The following is a 23,051-nucleotide window of genomic DNA, read 5'->3' as shown; positions in this document are numbered from 1 at the left end:
GTTACAGCGAACAGCTAGAACGTAGTGTTTAAATTCTCTTTGACAGGCGACAGCTAGTTCATTTGTTTCGTCACTTTCGCGCATTGCATTCGCATTTCGCGGCAACTGAACCGCGTTCAGTTCAGTGTATAGTGCGACAATTTTTTATTTTTAACTATTATTTATTATGTCGTTGCGTTATCAAGCAGCTCACAAATATGTGCCTGTAGAGATAGAAGAAACGGATTTGTATGGTGGTATATTTAAAATCTTAAAAGAAATAAGACCAAATTGGTCTCCAGATAAAATTAAATTTAAAGTATGTTTTGCAATATTTACAATTTCTTAATTCAATTATGTTAGTAGTTTGATTTAAAGTGTTTTTCAGTTGTTTACAGATGGATTAACTAACAAGTTAGTAGCATGTGAATATATGGATAATATTGGGGATGATAATATTTTATTAGTCAGAATATATGGTAATAAAACTGATTTACTTATTGATAGAACAGCTGAAGTCAGGTACAGTATTCATTGCTTTATAAGTATATCTAAGGATAATGTTATTATTGTAGTATTTTTTCATAAATTGCATCTATGGTAGCATGTCATCTTTAGAAATTGTATTTAAAATAAAGAAAATGCCTTCTCATTCATTCACTCTTAGCAATTGGTGATAACTGATACATATATTTACATTTGAATATTGATTAAAAGTATTATATTTGGCCTATATATCTGGCCTGTTGAAGTGCATGATGTTGAAGCCGTATTTACATAATATATACTGAATGTTATTATGTATTTTTAAAACTATTTAACTGATAATTTTTTTTATAACTTAAAATATTTACTATTTCTAAAATTTGCAGAAATATAACTATCCTTCAAAAACTTAATTTAGCACCAAAAATATATGGTGTGTTTGCAAATGGTTTAGTATACCAATACTACCCTGGTGTAACTCTTACAGTTGACTCAGTAATAAATAGTAAAATTGCAGCTCTTATTGCTATCCGGATGGCACAGATGCACAAAGTGGAGCTGCCTCAAGAAGTAAGTAATCTCACAACTTATAGTATTTTAAAAGTATTTGTAATAACACAGTTAAAAGCCCATTTTTAAAAATTGAATTTAAATCAATGTGTTCAAATTACTACAGTCCATTACATTTATTTTGTTGCCTTTTTAAAATTGTTCTTATATAACTTACACTTATATTACAGTTTGTATATAAAAGGGGGTTAACAGGCAAGAGTCTCACATGATGAGAAGTGGTGATCCAAAACGCCTGTGGACATCCACAAAACATGGGTCAAGAGATCTGTTGCCGGCTTTTAAAAGTGTTCAGCAAGGAGGGGATCCATGTGAATTCCTTCTCGCTTAACTTAATTGATGTTCCATCAATCTCCTTTGAGTAAGAGTTGGAATAAATTGAGATTATCTAAAAATAATCTCATCTCAAATTGAGACAGTAATAAAGTATATATTAATCTATCTATATATATAATAGAGAATGTATGTTTGTATGTTCCCTAATAAGTCCTAAACTATTCGACCGAACTCAATGAAATCTATCTATATAATTTATATGGCAAAACAATGTTTGCCAGGTTAGCTCGCTTTGGTAGTTGGCGTTGATAATATTATGAAATTGAATTTGCATGTGGTTGAAGTTCATATGGGTTTTACGGTGAAAGTGGTAGAGATTCTTAGATTTTTAAGCCGATTGTTAGGGGACCATATAATATAATATTTTTACACTCGGACACACTTCGCTTTTATAGCCTCTTCTAGAATGTATACATATTCATTAGAGATCAACAGAATGAAAATCTAATCAAAGGCCAGTATTGAAAATTGTTTTGTTTTTTGTTAGTTAACAAATATAGTGTGAGAAACATGAAATTGGCACCATTTCAAATTCGCTGAGGTGAACGTAATTGATTGTGTGATTAGCTATAGCTTGTACCTCGCTCACGTATGTGAATGTTATATGTTTTATAAAGATCACCACTGCACAAGTATAGATAATTCTTACTTATAAATAAAATTCGAGTGTCTGTTATATTGTAATAACAGTTTTTTAACTAGATGTATATGAATACATATAAACTAAAATAACATTTTTTACAATTTTTGTTTGTCAGTCTGCCTGTTTGTTCCGGCTAATCTCTGAAATGGCTGGACTGATTTTGACGGGACTTTTATTGCCACATAGCTGATGTAATAAGGAGTAACTTAGGCTACATTTAATTTAAGAAAAATAAAGTAATGTTGCAATGTCCAAGAAACGGTTTAACTCTAAAAATAATTAATATGGCAAAACAATGTTTGCCGGGTCAGCTAGTATAATTTAAAACAAAAAAACAGTAGTGAACATAAGTGTGGTTTTAAATCAAATATGGCTTTAATAATTTATATGAAATAAATAATATATAGTGAAATATTTTGGAACAAAAGTAACAGTTTAGCCAGGTCTTGTCTAATCTTAAACTAATCATCAGTCTATCTTGACCCTACCAATGCTGAATCATCCAGTACACGGTAGCCATTCAAGGACTTTTCTGCCCCAACGCCTGTCTGTCCTTTTAGCTATGTTGACAAATTTGGGGAAAAAAAAAAGTTGTTTGGTTATTGGTATGGTTATTATATATATATTAAAATTGGTTAGGTTATGTTAGGACAGTTACCACAACACATGAGCTGAGAGAGAGTGCCGGCTAGTGCCAGAACCTAATGGTAAGCCTTTCACTTTATTTTTTCCCCATTTATAAGTTAGGTAGGGAGAGGGGGAGCATTCAAATAAAAGTAAACGCCAATTAGGTAAGCATAAAAATTAAATTAGTTAGGCTATGTTAGAACAGTTGCCATGATCAAACTTCCAAACCCTTAAAAATATATAGTAAATAATAAAAATTAACTTTGACTGAATCTGAAATCATTGTGTAGCGAATGACATTATATTATAAATTAATATGAATAGTCCTATAAAATAATAACTATTGTATGATTGATGTTAATTTAAGTTTGCTTGGGATGTACATATATCTTTTTTTAGTATAGTACAGTATATTATAATTGTTACAGAAATTAAAATGTGAACTGCTTATGTATTCCACTATAAATTTGCATGCTTTATGGGTTAGGATAAGAGCACCTGTTAATTATAAGCCAACAACATTTTATTATAACCTTATCTTGCAAATAAAGATGATTTAATTTGATTTGATAAAAATGTTATAGTTTAAGGTTAGTTTATAATATTTCTTTTCTGGAGAACGGTCCATTACCTTGTAATGAGCGTAGTATCAGGGATCAGGGGCACCCAAACCACCTTCCCCCCTTGTGCTAAGGGATACTAAATTTTAACCCAATTCTGATTCGATGTTGCAAGGAAACTTTGAGCATAGCACTCTCCATTGCACTCTGAGCGACCACGAACACGAGCTTATAAACTCTTATATAATTTAACTAAAATAATTTCATACATACACAGGGACCTTTTAGAAAAGCTCAAACCAAATTGCCATTGGTTTTTGTTTTCACTCTCCATCGATTAAAACTGATTGTTGAAAAATAACGTCATAAATTAATAAAAATATTAAACAATTTTTTATATATTTGTTTAGCATTGTTATTTTTAACTCTGTAACTTTAACGATTTTTTACAGGTAAAGAAAGAACCAATGGTGTGGGATAAAATAGAGCAATTCTTAAGACTTATACCGGAAACATTTTCAAATTCAACAAAACAAACGAGGTAAGTTAACATTTAGGGTTGAACTGAGCATCCCGTAGCCACGAATTTTAAACTTAAAAAAAAATGTAGTTGATAGAGCTTTAGTCCATGATCATTACATGATACCAGACTTATTACAAGGTAATGCACTGTTTTCAAGAAAATAACGAAAAAAATTCTAACCTAAAACGGGTAAATTACATAAAAAAAACGTTACATGAGCGCTGCCATTGCGGCGGGAGGCTAAAAACTTGCTAATAACTGTAAATTTTAAATGAAAAACAATAAAACGAAAAGTGTTCAAAATAGTCTGGGACAGACAAGGTAGCTTTATCAATAATATTTTTTAGACTTAATAATTATTTTTTAACCAACTTCAAAACGAGGAGGTTCCCAATTCGTCGGTATGTTCTTCTCAAAACTTTCGACTGGGTGAACCGATTTTGATAATTATTTTTTTATTTGAAAGCTGGTGCTTCCCGTGTGGTCTCATTGGTCATAATTTGGTCCAGATCTGACAATGGCATCCATGAGAAAACCATAAAAGTCTTTAATTTGCATACATACGTACAGCAAAGTGGATGATAAATTTACGAATAACTCGATAAACTCAATCGGTTCGCGCGAACCGATTTCGATGATTATTTTTTCAATTGGAAAGGATAGTTCAAAGATAGTTTGGTGGGAGTTTGGATTGGTTCTTATTACGGAATCCATGACAAAAGAACGGAACTCTTTAATTCTTAGGAGCAAATTAACGATACTCGGCCTAATCTTTTTTATGCTATCCGGATATTTAAGTCATCTACCAACACATAGTTATGGTGTAGTAATTGTCGTAGTCGAATATGATGATCAAGCAACTTTAACGACTTACAGTAAGGGTGCGATCTGTGACAGAATTCGCGAATCTAACTGTCTGTAATCAAATTGTAAAGCACTTACGTTCATTGCTGCATTGTAAAATTTAGTATATCTACACATATTTTAACAAATTGTTAGTTAGTGTAATTTAAATTCACTAAAAATCATAAAATATTTTTTTCTTAACAAAAAAACAACCTACTTCTCAAACACTATTCCAAAACAATAGATAGAATAGTGTTTTTGAAGTCGGTTGTTTTTTTTTGGTATTTTTTTTATTTATTTCCTATATTGTTTATTCCGTTTTCCTATAATTTAGAATAATATAGTTAGAAAATTTCTAAATATAGTTAGAATTTTTTTTCGTGATTTTCTTGAAAACTGCGCATTACCTTGTAATAAGATTAGTAGCACTATAATCGTGGATCAAAGCTCAACTATAATTTATGAATATTGGTTAGGTTATGTTAGAACAGTTAAAACAACGCACAAGCCTTGCCATCGGTAGCGGTCGGCCATTGCCAGGAACTAATTGTATGCGTTTCCCTTTCTTTCCTCCCCATAAAATGTCACAACTTTATTAATTATAATGTTTTCTTCTCTGGAATGGTGCATTAGCTTGTAATAAGAGTGATTTCATTATAATCGTGGTCTAAAGTACTTTCAATTACTATATTTTTACCTCACAACTCGTGCTACAGGATAGTAAGTCTTAACCAACATGTATAAAAAATCCTAGAAAATAGTACAATATATTCACGTCACTTTACAATCATAGTACAAGATCCCACTGCTTGATTCTGCAGGTACGTTTTTTTTTGATAAAACTTTTTTTAGCCCTGTGTGTCCCCGGGGCGTAAAAAGAATTGGGGGGTCCCAGGCCCAAGCCACGCTGCCGTCTTATGACGCCAGGCAAACAGAATACCGGCGTGAAGTAGCAGCCTAGTGCCGCTAAGTTTCGCATAGTTAATGTTGAGGACAGGAGCCCCAGAACCTACATCAGAATATGACAGTGGTCCTCTAAGAGATTTTACCACAGTCGGAGAATCCCTCGGAGAGACCTAGCGATACATCATATTTAACGTACCCCGGGTACAACATTGGAGCATAATTTTTTTGCCTCATACCGGGGTATTTGAGTACGTTAGGGAGGATATTGGCTGTTGCCGTCTCGGCAATTTTGAGGGACCTATCTTCTCTCTGCTGCGTGTAGGTTTTGAGGACCGCGTCTGTATCTATCCGAGTGTCTTCAGGTCCCACAGTGGTAACACAGAAACGAATCAGCTCATGGGCTGCGTTCAAGCGCGGCAATTGACGACGTGCTTGCACAGATCTCCTCCGCTGAAATCGTAGTCTTGGGTGATTTCAACGGGCACAATGCCGAATGGCTTCGGTCATGTACCACTGACTACGCACAACGATTCTGTGCATAATTTTGCCTTGGCGTATGGTCTGTCCCAATTGGTTGAGTCGCCAACACGGCTCCCGGATGTGGACAGCCACATGCCGTCCTTATTAGATCTTCTGCTGACTACACATCTCGGTAGTTACCAGGTCTCTATCGACGCCCCTCTCGGAACGTCCGACCATTGCCTGGTCAGTGTCAGTGTAGTGCCTATTGGGAAAGGATGCGTTTTTTTGCATCCTACCCTTGGGGCAAGGTTTGTTTCCATTCGGATGATCCTAGTTAATAAGTGGTATCATCCGATGGTAAGAACCACGGCCGTTCTGTGCGCTCTTTTTGCCTCCAACACGTCTCTTGACGACAACGGAAAAACACAGTTCAGTTCAGACAGAAAACTGTTCGGCGAGGTCTGTTTTACGCATTAGTTAGTTTTTTTTAATGAATTTGTTGCACTACTGACATATTTAATCAATTTAGCATTCAATTCAAACAAGGACAATACCCTACAACTCTTAAGTCATCTATTATAAAACCACTTCACAAAAAAGGTACTCATACGGAGCTTATTAATTACAGACCAATAACTCTTATATCCATTCTATATAAAGTTTTTGAGAAAATAATGTACAAACGATTAACTGAATTTTTTACGAAACTGTACGTCTTTTCAGAGGAAAAATACGCATTTCAACAAAATAAATCTACCACAATGGCCGCATATACATTAGTTAAAAATCTGATGACAAAAATAGACCAAAAAATTAGAGTAACAGCAGTATTCTTTGATATGACCCAAGGTTTTCACTGTGTTGACTTTGAAATTCTCATAAACAATTGTAATTTATATGGGCTTAGAGGTGTCACTTCACAATGACTAGAAACATATATTAAAAATAGGCAACAGTGTGTCCAGATTGAAAAGATTGACGTAAGATCAAATATAGTACGATATGAATTAAGTTGGAATCAAATTAAAACCGGGGTACCTCAGGGCAGTGTACTTGGACCATTATTATATCTACTATATATCAACGACCTACCAAATATTACAGAAAATAAGTGCGTGTTATATGCTGATCACATTAAAATAATTATCCCTGACACAAACTCAAAAAGACCATACGACTCGGTCTTAAATTATGAAATCATTAAAATCGGCAAATGGTTAGAAAGTAATAATTTAAATATTAATATAATGAAAACAAAACTTATACAATTTAAAAATTATAATACCATTTACCCACCCCTTCGAAACATAACATACAATGAAATTAAAATTGATGAGGTTGAACATCCCGAATTCTTAGATATAATAATTGTAATTGGAAAGCTCAAGTTGAATCATTATGCAAACGTCTTAATAAGTTTGTTTTTGGCAATAAGGAGAATAAAAAAAACTGTATTTGAAAAAGAGGCTTTAACGGCTTACCACGCTTACGTGGGATCTATAATTAGGTATGCTATCATAATATTGGGTAATTCAACAGTAATAAATAGAGTCTTAAGAGCGCAAAAAAATGTTTGAGGGCTGCAGCGGGAAACGGATGGCTTGAAAGCTGCAGATCCGTATTTAAAAAATATAACCTATTAACAATTGTTGGATTATACATATTTGAGGGCTGTATGTTTCGACAAAAAATTTGCGAATTTAGTAAACATGAAAACAACCTTGCTGTAGAACTATATTATTTCAGAGAAACTGTTTTTATATGTGCATATAAATCTATAATCACATCGCAAAGATAATAAGAGTGGTATCGTCGAATAGGAATTTCTCATGTAAATTGAATATATACCTTACTAAAAACTGCTTATATTCATTAGACGAATATTTTCAATTAAAAAAACAAACATTTTTTTTAAATAATATAATTAATAATTCTGCTACTAATCTTTTGTTAAATTGATATTATTGTAACGATTTTGAAATGTATTTTATAAAATTTGCACGTCATAAATGTGGCAAACATGTACTTTATAATATTTATGTAACATCAATATAAGATGTTTATGCAAATAAAAACTTTGACTTCGTTGGACGTCAGGAAGTCGAGCGGGCCGGATGGCATTTCTTCAATCGTGCTTAGAACGTGTGCCCCTGAGTTGACGCCGGTGCTAACGCGTTTATTCCACTCTTATTCAAAAGGCGTAGGTACTCATGTAAGTCAGCCCTTGTCCATCCGTTTAAAAAAAATGAGAGACAGTTCGGATCCGGAAAATTAAATGCCTATAGTTATTACCTCCCTGATCTCCAAAATTATGGAGAGGATAATTAACCGCCAACTCTTGGTATATCTAGAGGGTCCCCCAGTAGATCAACGACCGACAGTACGGCTTTTGCCATGGTCGGTCGGCAGGCAATCTTTTACCTTACACATAGATGGGCGGCGGTTATCGCAAGCAAGGGGAAGGCCTAGCAGTTGGCCTGGATATAGCGAAAGCCAACTGAAGATCGTGTATGGTACATGCATGTCAATGCATGTATCATGTCAAGGTATGCATGTCAATGCACAAATGTCAATATAAAAAAAAACAGATGACTGTAAATTATCAACAAAAATGTATCTGTTTACACCTGGCTGGTTTATGTTGCGGCTGACTGAGAGCTGGCAGCCATATTTTTTTCAATTCTTTACATAATTTCCTTTAAAATGACGTACAATTTATTAATAAAATATAATATGGGTGCAATTTGCATCAGAAAATTAATTATACTAAAATAAATGACAGGTACTTGCAGCCAATTTTTATAGAAAACCTATCGCTAATACTCCCTAAACGTTTTCATTTAAAATTAGTTTTATCAGAAGAACACGTTCCTGCAGAATCGAGCGGTGGTATCTTAGGCTATTAGTGTTATCTAAACGGTAGAAATTATTTGCATACTTTGTTAGCTATCTCTCGTCTTAGATAAGTTATTAAATATGGAGCTGAATCCATACAATATATTATAGTATTTCAATAAATCGTATTATATATTGTAAAATATATAATTCCTTTCATTTAATTAGTAGTATAGCAAATACGCAGAACTTTTTTTTAATTTATCATATCAGAGAGCAATACGACGCAGTTACACAAACAATGTTTCTCTTTGATTTCACAAACATGAACAAGTGTTCAAGGTCACGTTCGATGACATTTTTTCATAAATAATTATTGTGTTTGTCTTGTTTCGTTGACATTTTAGTTTTAACCTTTTTTATTTAAACAATGAATGTTGAATGTTATCGTATTTCGTTCTTCCTACATTCATTAGTCGTCGTGTGATAAGTAAGTAAGTACTTACTACTTGTAAATATCCAATGTTCAATGGCTGATAGCTTGTCTTATATTTTCCACGTAATATTTGCCTGTTTATTGTGATAAGATGGGCCGCTGTCGTTATGTGGGTACTAATTACATTTGCGGTTCTTATTATCTTATCTTTTACATTATGCGTAAGTGCTGTAATGAAAACCCTCATTTTTATTCACCCATCATTTGTTTGAACTTAGAAAATATATACGGCCGAAATATTTTGTCAAGTCTTTGATCCTTGTTTTTTAACCGACTTCGAAAAGGAGGAGGTTCTCAATTCGAGTTGTATTTTTTTTATGTATGTACACCGATTACGCTTAGTCTATCTGTCATTTATAGATAAGAAATGTTCTTCAATATATTTCAGTGTCTCACAAGAACGTGACATAGTGAATCTATATTAAGGCACTCGGAACTTTTCATAGGCCTACGCATAGCTACTAATAAAAATTACAATATGACAGTAAGAAGCAAGTAAAATGTTATTGTTTACCTAATTATTGACACTAAAAAGTAAAAAAAAAAAACTACGTTTAAAAAAGTATAAAATAACGTAATAAAGATTTAATTTAATCGGCTCTTATGCCAACCTTTAATACTAATAAAATACTATTTTTTGAATGTGCTACATATTGCTCGGGTTTTTTAAACGTAGTTTTTTTTACAGATTAAATATAAGTCACACATTGCGATATCGGGCCTATAACAAAGGTTGAGGGATTTACTATGTAAGGCCTAAGGGTCTGTACACAAAACTGCGATGCGAATTCGCAACGCAGAAAACTACGACACGAATTGCTGCGATGCGATTTCGTGCGGCAAGGCGTCTCCCAGGGTGACCATTCCTTCGACGACCGTTAACCGTACTAAACGTATTTTGAATTGAAAACTAGGTCGTGACATGGATCGTAAAAAGAAGTGTGCACTTTTATTATTGCTTAGGAGATACAGGAAAATGAAACAAAGAAGATTTTGGGTTCACATCGCAGGAATGCGCGATGCGAATCAATTCGCAAGTTCTTGCGATGCGTAGAGGGAGCTCGCAGATTTTTGCGATGCGAAGTCGCATCGCAGTTTTGTGTACAAGCCCTAAGCTCGAAGGGGTCTGTTCTAATTTGATAACCCTATGTATTTTATTAAAGAAAATCGTTTAACATGGGGACAGTATTTGTAGGATTACGAAAACATCTAAACCGGTTGCAAAGTTCTCAGTCGTTGAACATACGACCAATAAAAAAAGTTGTCGTTATTGTACAGGTACATGAAGAATACAAGACAATAATATCATTTTTATTTATAACCTACATATAATATTTCTTAAACCTAAATAAACGCAAATATTGCATAATCAAGTTTTCTGACGCGGTACGATCATCAAATTATTGATTCGTTGAGATGACTTAGTAGTATTACTTGGTGACTCGATTATGAAACGTAAATATTATCAGAATTCCAAAATTTCTATCTAAGATTGGATGTAGAACACTTTGATTATTGGAATTAAGATCTTCCATCCGCAAGAGAAATGGGAGACTCAGTGGAATTTCCTCTTATTTTAAATATTCTAATTGCATTATAATTCAATATCTATACTCATATTATAAAGAGGAATGATTTGATTGTTTTTTTGTTTGCATTAAATAGGCTCCGCAACTACTGAACCGATTTGAATAATTCTTTGACTGTTGGGAAGCTACATTATCCCCGCGTGTTATAGGCTATATTACATTTTCAAAAATAGTATCGATCCCTAGTAAAGTAACGCAACAATAACAACAAGTCCAGTAATGTAACGCAAGGTGTAAAAATACGTAAGCGAACGACGTCGCGGGGTATCAGCTAGTATTTTATAAAATAAACTAGGATTTTTTTATGTTTTATTTATGAAATCATGATTGGAGCAGTACCTTTCATGCCATTGTGGCACATCTTCCTGATAGAGTCGTGTTCTCGAATATGCTTTCAACTGTTTAATATGAAGCATCATTTAAGTAGTTTATTGACATCGGGAGACATATCATAATATATTATACCTACCGTAGGTCGTTTTGTATTGTACTACGACACTGTTATGTTATGTAGGCTATATAGACATCTTCTCGTACTCTTATATTACCATAAAAAGACCTAAAAGTTACCTAAATCTGACGGTTAGCTCGAGTTAGTTTTGACGTTCAATAAGTGTATTGAAATACAATTTTGAATAAAAAAAAATGAATTTGAATGTTGTTATAATTGTCATTAACACTTTCTGTCCGTGTTGTAGATTTGCAAGTAGTTTTGGATCAAAAACAAGACTGTGGATAGAGTTTGAGAGACTCAAGTCTCACTTAATGAGAACCGAGAGCCCGCTAGTGTTTGCTCACAATGATTTGCTTCTAGGGAACGTGATCTACAATGACTGTAATGGAACTGTCTCATTTATTGACTATGAGTATGCCGCTTACAACTATCAAGCATACGACATCGCGAATCATTTTAACGAGTTTGTGGGTGAGTAAATTATATTGTATTTAAAAGTTTTTATGTGTTTGTAAATGGGATAGATGTGATTAGGGCAAAAGTCCAACTGTAGGTACGTTACTAATCATTATAATACATGCACATTACACATTATTTATATCCAAACTAGGCTTAGTCTGTACTATGGGTAAAATACTATAGATACACTTGGGAACAAACACTCATTCATGTAAAACCCGGGACTTCTAGCGGAGTAGTCAAGCTGGTGGCACTAGGCTTAGAGGTGGTCGAAGTATTATGTAACTAATTATAAATTATACAGTATGGATTTTGCATTTATGAATTAAATATGAAAGCTACATACTTGTTATAGCTTTTGCTGACGATACACAAAACATGAACGAAATCGATGCACTAATCAGGTCAAATTTACATTGAATTAAAGACTTTTAATTTGAGTCAATATGAACGCGCTGTAGAATTGGGTCACTAGGTCAATGATTCAATGAACTTGAATTGCACATTAAAATGCGATGTTGCCGGACGGAACAGAAGCGATGTTGCCTTGTGTTTCCTTCTCGCTTCTCGCGGTGACTTCAAACGGGTCGGACGGTCCTAAAGCAAATAACGCGAACGCGCATAGGGTGAGGCACAATCTATCGATAAATAGCTTCTTTTAAAAGGAATAATACCTGATGCACAAAAAGCTATTAAATTTTAAATTCTTGGCGCACAGTGTTTCTAGAAATATTGTAAAATCTTTAAAACACTACGCACTAAGAATTTATAGGTTTTTTGTTCAAAGAAACAATAACGTTTTTTAATGTCTTACATGTTATGTAATACAAAGCAATCTAATTTTTTAAAACCGTATCAACTTTTTTTTTTATGGAATAGCAGGACAAACGAGCGTACGGGTCACCTGGTGTTAAGTGATCACCGCCGCCCACATTATCTTGCAACACCAGAGTAATCACAAGAGCGTTGACGACCTGTAAGGAAGGTGTACGCGCTTTTTTTGAAGGTACCCATGTCGTATCGTCCCGGAAACACCGCACAAGGAAGCTCATTCCACAGCTTTGTAGTACGTGGAAGAAAGCTCCTTGAAAACCGCAGTGTGGAGGACCGCCACACATCCAGATGGTGAGGATGATATCCTAACTTGTGGCGTGTCGTGCGAAGGTGGAATTCGGCGGCAGGAATCAGGTTAAACAGCTCTTCGGAACACTCCCCGTGATAAATGCGGTAGAACACACAATGAAGCGACGTCTCTACGTTGTCACCTCCTGTCAACTAACAAAATGTTTCTCAATTATTTTCTATGGTCTTATAGAGTAAATTAACATATAAGCGGAAAAGTAGCAATAAATAAAACAGTATTAATAAACTATATTAAAACCCATAAGTTGACATCTACATGTCAACTACTGGTATCTATGTTATTTCAAGTTTCAGTAAATGACATGATGCCATGTAGGTATATAATTTTTTTTTGTATTTCATTTTAAATAATATTTATTCACGCTTCAAACTGATATAATGAATGAAATAAATATCTATTTAAAATTGTAAAATAATATTTACCTCTCCAACATTAAGAATCTTTCGGCTTGCTCTAAACAAACTTTACAAGAAAATAGCAATAAAAATGGAAGCTGTCATCAATCGAACGCGGTAACTAACGATGTTGTTTAAGAGTTAAGACGCCACGTTAGTTTGTATCGGTGCTGCTAGATGTCTATACTATTACTCGGACACCATCTCGATCTTTGGCTATCAGTGTTTTTCTTTTTATTTTATTTTCTTCGTCAACAAGTGTCAACTATTGGTGCAGTGTCAACTATAGGTGGTTTTACCTTACGGGCCTTTTTTTAAAGATATCCATGTCAAGGAAGGATGTCCTATGAAAACAGCAATGTAAAGGAACGCCAGACATCCTGATAGTGGAGATGATATCTAATTTGTGGCGACTCGTGTGAAAGTAGAAAGTGTGTAGTCGAAAGTGGAAATTAGCGGCAGGAATCAGGTCAAGCAGCTGTTTGGAACACTCCTAGCAACGCCAAGTGATCAAGTCATTCACAGAGGACTTGACCCCCGACAATTAGAGCAGATTTGCGTTGCACGCGGTCAATAGGTTCGAGCTGATACTGGGGTGCGTCAGACCAGAGATGACAGCAATACAGGGAGTATGTGGTGTTTCTGGGCTTTTGTAGAAAGCTGGAATGTAGGTCGGTTTTACTGTCGTCATAGGACGACATCATTCTCCCACATCAAAAACTTGAGGAATAGTAGGTATTACTTATATTTATATTTATTTCATAGATGTGCAATCCATACTCTATTTTTACAAAATAATAGTATGTCTGTTCATAACATTAGATGAAAATATAAAACATATTATGATAACCTAGTAACAAATTGAAACCTTGTCCCTAGTGTTAGCGCGGAGGCGTAAAAATGATGAATGTATTAATTGTATTGTTCAGAATAACGAAAGTCAGCTCGAGACAGTTAAAAACGATAGATAATTGTTTACTTATTTTATTTTTATGGTAAACAATTAATCAAATTCAAATCATTTGCTCAATAATATTAACGAGTTACACACGGATGAAGGTGAACGCCATTCAAAATACAAATCGGCCAATCACAGTGTAGTTAGTAGTGTAGTAGGTACGTGAAGCGAGCCCTTCACTGAGGTTATATAAACATCTCATCTCTAGCAGTTCTCTTACTCGTGAGTCGCGGTTCAATATAAAGATTGTCGATGTTGTATTACGTAATAAGCTAGGAACGTACGTCCGTCAGTATGGCTCCGGGCTCGTGATATCTCTTGCTCTTTGTAGATTGACAATTGACCTCATAAGGAGTGTCCTACTTGTATTCGTTATCTTTATATAGACATATTTGTCTAGTTATAAATTAAAATCAATGTTATTTATATCAAACACGAGCCGTTCCATATACCATTCGTACGGATCCGAAAGAGACATGCTATGTGTTCTTTATCAATAAGCTTATTGTATTCAAACGTTTGCATAATTCCATGTGTATTCGTAGTAGGTATTAATTCGGCTACCAACAAACCATAATAATTTGACAAACCTCGGCAAAGTTTCTAGGTCTCAGCCAAGGGCGGATCTTGAATTTGTCGGGCCCTGGTCTAATACTGCTTAGGGGCCCTACCTAATTACTCGGCCAATTGCCATTTTGTCAACTGTTTTATGTAGTAATTTAGGTATATATTATATACTTAACATTATATATATAATATTATATTATATATATAATATACTTAACATTAAGTATAGGAAGAAAATAGGAAAACAAAATATTTTATTTATTTATTAAATCATTATTTATAGAAAAATAAATTGACAGTTTATGAATGGTTATGTTATATCACTACATAGTATAAAACAAAGTCGCTTTCTCTGTCCCTAAATCCCCATGTTTGCTTAAATCATCACATTTTTTCAGTAAATGAAGTAGGCTATATATTTTATACCCGTGCAAAGCCGGAGCGGGCCGCTAGTAAATTATATAGCAACCTTTCTGCATTTTTCTGCTGCAAATTCTTTTATTTGGTCATTGCACTGTAAGTCCATTGTTAAATCGCAATTTACGGAAGGAACTGATCAATGATTTAGTCGATAGTTCGACATTGTTGTCCTGTATTTGTTTTCTATATACGACATCCTGGAGAAAGAGCGCTCCCCTTCACAGCTAGTGATCGGCATCGTAAAAGAAACCTTTAAGATGGTATGGCAGTTTGGGAAAATATCAACAAGTTTCTTTTCATAAATTAGCCAAAAAATGTCACTACAAGAGGTGTAAGACTGTGTCTTAGACTGCAGTAGTGAACCAAGATTTTAACTAAATGCACTCATTCACTTAATGTTCGTCTACGTCATTTGGATAATAATCAATAATATTACGTTGGTACACTTTCCAGATCTGTGTTCTTAGTTTTGTCTGGCAAATTCATTAAAAATTAAAAAAAAAAATGCCTATAAGTCTCATAGGCTTGGCCTCTGTTATTTAAATCCATAATCATCTTATCCAAGGCAACGTTAAGCGTGTCCCTTTTAATTAACATCTGCGCCGTTTTCTGAGACTTTTCTGAAAATTTTGAAGTAATGCGTCTCTTATTTATGTCACTGTAGTCTGTTCCCACACTAGTTCTTAATTTTTTAGCTATATCTTCGTATTCCTTTGGCTTCTGATCTGATTGTTGCCTTATGTTTTTCACGAACTCTTTTAATGACACCATTAACTTATTGCCTTCACCAATGTAATGTCGAAACCAAAGATATGTACTTTTTTATTAAATACATTAAATCTCTCCCAAATTTCTTCCCATAAAATAATCAAAACTGCAATTTCTAGTTTCACCAGTTTATTAAATAAATTTCGTGCCGCTTTTCCGGAATCAACTTTTATCGTCATTTTCGCCGAAAGTATTGAGAATTTTCAGACTGCCAGTATAAGTACTTTTTAAAGCTCTGACAGCATCATAGTGACAAGACCATCTGGTCTGGCTTAAACTTTTTAACGTAAATTTTAGTTTTGTTTCACGATTTAACAGTTCCCACATATGGGTCGAAGCAAAGCAGAAAACGTATATTTTTTGGCACTAGTCCCCAGTAATAAACAATACACGGAATACACCGACCGAAAACAAGCGACGGGGAATTCCCCTTTCGTTTGGTAGATGCGCACACGGATTGATTGATCGCAGTGCTGCCAACCTTATGATCGGATTTTTTTAAATACTAGATAATTTTTATTATTGACAATATCGTCTGTTGTTTTCAGTTCGGTTGGGGGCCCTCTGTATCCACGGGGCCCTGAGCTGCAGCCCAAAAAGTTTTTAAGTAGATCCGCCCCTGGTCTCAGCTCTTACTTGGGCACATATATCTTAACAATATCGGCCACTCATCAATCACCGTCTGTGTCGACGTTCAAGAGGCTTTCTCTAGCTGGCGCTATGTAATACCTTAACTCCATTAAAGTGGCTTTTGAGCTTATATTAGATGAACACATGGTAGAATAAAATGTTATGTCAAAATATTAAAGAAACCATCACTATTGTGTATTGTAAAAGCTGACTTTAGCAATTTTAATAAATATTATATAATCACAGAGTAGGGTACTTACGTAGCTAATTATAATTAACAAGTTATTGTAGTAAAATGCATTCAATACTTGTTACGATTTTATTCCGACAAGTATGCCACGGTCCCCCTCACCTACACTATCGCCTTCATTTGCCGCGCTTGCCAATATTATGTTGATATAAATTCAGTAGAACGCTATTACAGCGCGCGGCAGCGATCCAGTTGGAACAGCCCGCGGGAACCAGACAGACAGACCAGTTTATTGTTGTAAACCAAACTAACAATAACTTTGAAATGTGTGGCACCTAGAGACTCGTGTCCTAGCCTGCAACACCTTGTTCGATTATCAAAACTACAGGCGTCGTTACTGCGTGCGAGCGGCCTGACGCCGAGGCGACACGAAGCAGGGTGTGTGATGAAATAGATGATGAAAGTGACCATATTTGAATTTATTATGTTGTCACGATTTTATTCATCAAGTTTCATTAAATAATGACAATTTATTTACTTTAAGTCACTAAAATAAATTAATTTACAGTTGTAGTACTTAAACTTGTCCTAAACAAAATGGGATAGTATTTAAAATTATGGATATTGCCACCTTGGTGTCAACCTTTTATCATAAAATGAGCCTGGCTGGACGAGACTGAGCTTGGATGTCGTGCACAAGTAGCCCTGATATACTATTACAGTAATTTGAATTTTATATTAATAAACGTTTATTAGTTTTAAATTTGCCGTCCCAGTGTTTTCCCAGGGGAAATATTATATAAAGGTTACTTGAAAAGCAAACTCATCGCGAGGAACCGTGGCAAGGAGCACAGCTAACAACGGGCTTTCGGCGAAAAGTAACCAAGACTGGTCCTATAGAACAAAAACCCTTAACGGGCTTGAGCCCGTTTTCCACCAAAGCGGAGAAGAGATGAGAGCTATGATAGCTCGAAATCAGTCAAGTGATGTCTACGAAAGGAAGACGTCATGTCGTTACAATAGGTACATTTTAATTTGCTTGAGGAAGAGGAATTAGAGGTTGAAGAACAACCAATTAATTCTTCAATATTTAAACTATCGACGGAAACATGTTCATTTTCACGTTATCAATTTTGCAAACTTGACTGAAAATATTAATAAAAACTGACTCCAATAACAACAAACACTAAAAGTGAAAAAACAATTTAATTATAAAATATTATATTAACAAAAGTTAATGCAATTCTTTAAAATTCTTCGCTGAAGTACTAAAGTCGGTTAAAAATACGGAAAGAATGCCTTTCAAAATCAGTCAATCAACTAAATGACGCTTTTGGGTATGCGAGACGCGGGCAGAATGGGCGGCCACAGACAACTCACATGTGGCGTGCCGCTGGCTCGCTCGCGGCACCTAATTCAGAACATTCTATAGAGTTTTATTAATAGTTTGTTTAGTGGCAAAGATCGATTAAACAATTCCGAAAAATCAGGTCGAAATTTCGAAATTAGATTAAAGGAACATATTGCCGCATTTAGGAATAATCATCCCGAAAAATCACACTTCGCGAAACATTTAATTGACAGGTCACTCACTCGGAAACAATAATAATTTTAATATTTTACATACATGTGAAAAAGGATTTCGCTTAAATGTGTTAGAGCAATTATTAGAAATAATAAAACACAAAAATAACATGTTGTAAACATGTTATTATTGTTGAATGAACAAACAAATTTTGTCCCATCACCTTTGTTACGTATCTCTTCGGGACAACAGCCGACCAATCACAGCGCGTCATTTCATGGGACGAGGGTATAAAAGAGCGGCTTCCGGCTCATTTGATTCAGTCTCGTGCCAAAATTTGGCAAGACAATTCCTGAGTATGCCTCGTGTAGAGGCGAAACACGTGTCGAATTGTTTAAAAACAAATATTGGCGGTATCTGTATATATAATATTAATATGTTGCGGTAAACAATATCACTTTATCACATTCTTTCATTTCAGGATTATCTATTGACGATATTGATTACGCGAGATATCCCAGTGAAGAGTTTCAGAAGTCCTGGATCCGCACTTACCTTACTGAGTATCTGACGGTGACCGATGGCGACGGCCAAGGTGACATGATAACACATGAAATAGATAAAGTATACGAACAAGTGCAGCACTTATCTCTCGCTTCTCATTTTTTGTGGGGGATTTGGTCGATAGTGCAGTACGAGTTATCCGATATTGATTTTGATTTTTGCAGGTTTGTATAGTAAAATTTTTACTTATTATTTGTCAGTAGGTAAAAAAATCCATAGAAAAATAATTTATAATATTATGACACATAAATGTCGAAGTTCTACGTTGTACCATTTATTCTTTGGTATTTATTTTTTAAATTAAAATACATCGTATCTCTAAATTATTACATATTATATTAAATTAGGTTGATAAGTGTGATGGCCAAGTCAATCTATGTATTCATAATTCAAATTCAATTATTGTTATTCAAAATAGGATGTGACATCACTTATTGAAAGTAAAAAACTACCACCCATTCCAAAATGAATGCCTCAAGACCTGAGAAGAATGGGCGCAATAAATTCAGCGGCCTTTTTTTCTTCGAAAAAATATGTTTACAAAGTAATATTGTACAATTAAACTTATTATTTAATAGCCTGAGGGCGGTCACTCCATTTCCAATCTGTGGTATCATTAAGAGAGTCATTTATGTTTTAGTAACCTTTACCACACAAACGTTTTTTAACAATTTTGTGAACAACGTAATACTTTTGTTTTGAACATTTTCTGGGATCTTGTTGTAAAAGCATATATATCGCCCCACAAAAGACTTACTAACTCGGCTTAGCCGAGTAGTAGGCATTATATCGATGGCCCCAACGAATAAACGTGCAAGAGCTCTTACCCAAATTTTTTTTTCGTATTTTTCGTTTGCCTGGCCTATTATTTTTTATTTATTTATTTATTTATATAAGGAACAAACAGTTTCATACAACTATCTTAATAACTATGAGTTAATATAAACCTTTAGTTCCCTATGTTAATTATACACCTATATATTTTTTTTTGAAAATTGTATATACTTATAATATGGCTTTTATAGCACAATATTCGTTTATTGTACGGAAAAACATATTTACATATCACATGAATAATTAAACATGCGTTTATTGCAGATTATTTGTTTATTTGAGTTCACCAGAATAAACGCGTTAAATCAATCTGCCGCTCGTGTCTATCCTTTCCTTTGAGTAATAACTCTTGCACGATTATTCGAGTAAAAATGCAAGCGACTTTTATCAGTAATGCCTCATTGCAGGCGGCAAAACTTTGAATATAATAATTACAGCTATTCTATTATCTTTTACTAATTTCTCTTGTTTTTTCTAGTTTTGTAAAGGTTTAAGCCCTAATATTATTCGCTCATGAAATTGAAGTTATTGGTAGTAACCGTTTAATAAACGGATACTTGCCCAATAGTGTCTATTGCGATCGCCCGTTAGAAAAGTATGTAATAATCTAAATAAGAAATCTAAAAATAAGAAATATTTCCGACTTAGAGGGTTTTTTTACATAGTATTGAAACAAAAAATATATCACAGGATATTGTAACTACGGAATTGGAGGAAAGACCCGAAACTCCTATAGAACCGCTAACGAAAAAGAGAAAAATAGATCCTAATTTATGGAAAGATCGCAAAAATAAAACTTAAAAATTCTGGTAAAAGTTATGAAAGTGTTAGAACTAAAAATCAAAACGTAGAAAAATCTATTGGACCACCTTGCAACTGCAAACTAAAATGTTACGAAAAGGTACAGCAAAATATGAGGAGTAAAATTTTCAGAATTTTTGGGCTATCGGGGACCACGATAGACAGTGGGATTTTATTAACCGCCATGTAAAAAAAGATAACGTCAAAAAAATTACAGAGGAACGTAAAAAAAATCGTACTCAAACATTAACGTATCAACTACTCGATGATACTAATTCCATGATTAAAGTTTATAAAACTATGTTTTTAAGTACCTTGTTTATTACACAGCGAGTAGTATACATAGCTATTGATAAATTGGGAGATGACAATTATTTAAAAGATTACAAAGGAAGTCATAGAATAGGCCAAGAAGAATGTCAGAAGAAACTGAGAAAAGTATAATTGACCATTTAAATCTATTTGAAAGAGTTGATACACACTATACTCGTAAAGATTAGTGCCTTTTCTTTATGTGTGTGCAGTGCAGATACCCTTAAAGCCTCGCCTAGTATCGGAATACTGGGTCTCGAAATCTCGAGCGATTGCCAATTCCGTGTCCATCTGGAGGGCAAAGCCAAATTGGCTGAAGAAGCTGGGCGTCATTAATAGAGCACGGCAATACTTCAAGCCGGCCCACGTTCTAGCGCTCTACAAAGCTCAGGTCCGGCCACACATGGAGTATTGCTGTCATCTCTGGTCTGGCGCACCCCAGTATCAGCTCGATCCATTTGACCGCGTGCAACGCAGAACAGCTCGAATTGTCGGGGACCAAGTCCTCTGTGAACGGCTGGATCACTTGGCGTTGCGTAGAGACGTCGCTTCATTGTGTGTCTTCTAGCGCATTTATCACGGGGAGTGTTCCTAAGAGCTGTTTAATCTGATTCATGCCGCCGAATTCCACCTTCGCACGACACGCCACAAGTTAGGATATCATCCCCACCATCTGGATGTGTGGCGATCCTCCACAGTGCGGTTTTCAAGGAGCTTTCTTCCACGTACTACAAAGCTGTGGAATGAGCTTCCTTGTGCGGTGTTTCCGGAACGATACGGCATGGGTACCTTCAAAAAAAGCGCGTACCCATTCCTTAAAGGCCGGCAACGCTCTTGTGATTCCTCTGGTGTTGCAAGAGAATGTGGGCGGTGGTGAACACTTAACACCAGGTGACCCGCACGCTCGTTTGTCCTCCTATTCCATAAAAAAAAAGATAGCCAAAGCAATATCTGTGTGAAACATTGAATGTCTCTAAAATGCACCAACTATATTTAGAATGGATAGATACAAACCACCAGTAGAATCAAACATGCAAAGCAACTAAACCGCAATATGAAATACTATTTAATACGAATCCTTTCACAAACCTAAAAAGATTTATGTGAAATATGTTCAATTTACCAAACTTCTGATGATGTTAGAAAAGAACTGTTAAAAGTTGACTATGAAAAGCACTTGAAAGTAAAACAAATGGTAAGGCAATTAAAGGAACCAGAAAAAGAAAAATTTTGTTCAGATGACAGTTTTGTAGCATGTTTTGATCTGGAAAAAGTGAAGTAGGCATATTTCATTCCTTCAATATGGGGGCCCCATTGTAATTTGAATTCTAGAGTTATGCAAAGAAATATAGCAGATTCCACCGGTTTTATCACCTCTCCGTTTAACAAAACACTTGCATCTACATTTTTGACATTTGGTAAGTCGTTCGCAAACAATACTACCTAATATCCGCTATTCGACAATACCACCTCAGGCATTCACCAATAATCATAACACTAGGAATCGAATTCACTAAAAGCGAGTAGGTACACTGTACATAGATATTTATTTTGTATAAATAAAATACTTTATTTTTTTGCAGGTATGCAGAAATTCGTCTTGGCAGATATTTCGAACTGAAAAATAGTGTTTTCCGAGAGTTGGTATAGAAACAAGTGATAAATTCAAATGTTTACCATGAAATGATAATATAATAATCCAATGATTTACAACAAGTACAAAAGATGATATATTGATTTTTGTTCCTATATTATTTTTATTGCAACGTTATTTTGATTATGATAATAAAGTTATACAATTATTTCATGCATGTTTTAATTTTTACTACACATGTATTTTATTTTAACGACGTGCCAGTTGGTTTTAAGAGCGAAACTAAAGCTCTAACAATATTATTAATGAATGTCAACAATGTGCAGTGATGAATGGCCTAAGTCCTGACCTACTGTACAAATAGAGGTTAGTAGATAATAGTATATAGCAGACAGAGAAATACTTTATCAGGCGGCCCGTAAACACTCTCCAGATCTCTCCTTTTGCAACATGTTGCTATTTAGTATTAGTGTACCAGTGTTTAATTGTCGAATAGGAACCTACTTTTGTGCAATATTAAATATATTATGTATATAGAGTACACTTATAATTTTAAAATATTATTTTAGTATATTTCA

The 23,051-nt window shown here is 34.6% G+C and overlaps 1 protein-coding gene across 3 annotated transcripts; it reads left to right on the top strand.

Moving 5' to 3' along the window:
- The first annotated feature begins 5 nt into the window (after positions 1-5).
- LOC126969867 (ethanolamine kinase) lies at positions 6-22,684 on the top strand. 3 transcript variants are annotated; one of them, XM_050815444.1, is made up of 7 exons: positions 6-298; positions 368-501; positions 852-1,035; positions 3,654-3,742; positions 11,557-11,783; positions 18,850-19,096; positions 22,463-22,684. In XM_050815444.1, exons 1-7 carry the CDS (start codon positions 167-169, stop codon positions 22,527-22,529), a joined length of 1,080 nt encoding a protein of 359 aa, XP_050671401.1. In that variant the 5' UTR covers positions 6-166; the 3' UTR covers positions 22,530-22,684. The 3 variants fall into 3 exon arrangements, with proteins under 3 accessions (XP_050671401.1, XP_050671404.1, XP_050671402.1); XM_050815447.1 differs by having other exon boundaries at positions 175-298; positions 378-501; XM_050815445.1 differs by having other exon boundaries at positions 185-298; positions 358-501.
- Positions 22,685-23,051: the final 367 nt, after the last annotated feature.

This window comes from Leptidea sinapis, chromosome 19 (genome assembly GCF_905404315.1).
Source record: "Leptidea sinapis chromosome 19, ilLepSina1.1, whole genome shotgun sequence".
In the NCBI taxonomy this organism is placed as follows: Eukaryota; Metazoa; Arthropoda; class Insecta; order Lepidoptera; family Pieridae; genus Leptidea; species Leptidea sinapis.
Note: the sequence above shows the minus strand (reverse complement) of the source record. Positions and strands in the feature narration are given on the sequence as shown.

Coding starts and splice junctions, on each gene's coding strand:
- LOC126969867 (XM_050815444.1), top strand. CDS start 167: ATGTCGTTGCGTTATCAAGCAGCTCACAAATATGTGCCTGTAGAGATA. Junction 11,784..18,849: donor TCATTTTAACGAGTTTGTGG/GTGAGTAAATTA, acceptor CTTTCATTTCAG/GATTATCTATTGACGATATT. Junction 19,097..22,462: donor ATTGATTTTGATTTTTGCAG/GTTTGTATAGTA, acceptor ATTTTTTTGCAG/GTATGCAGAAATTCGTCTTG.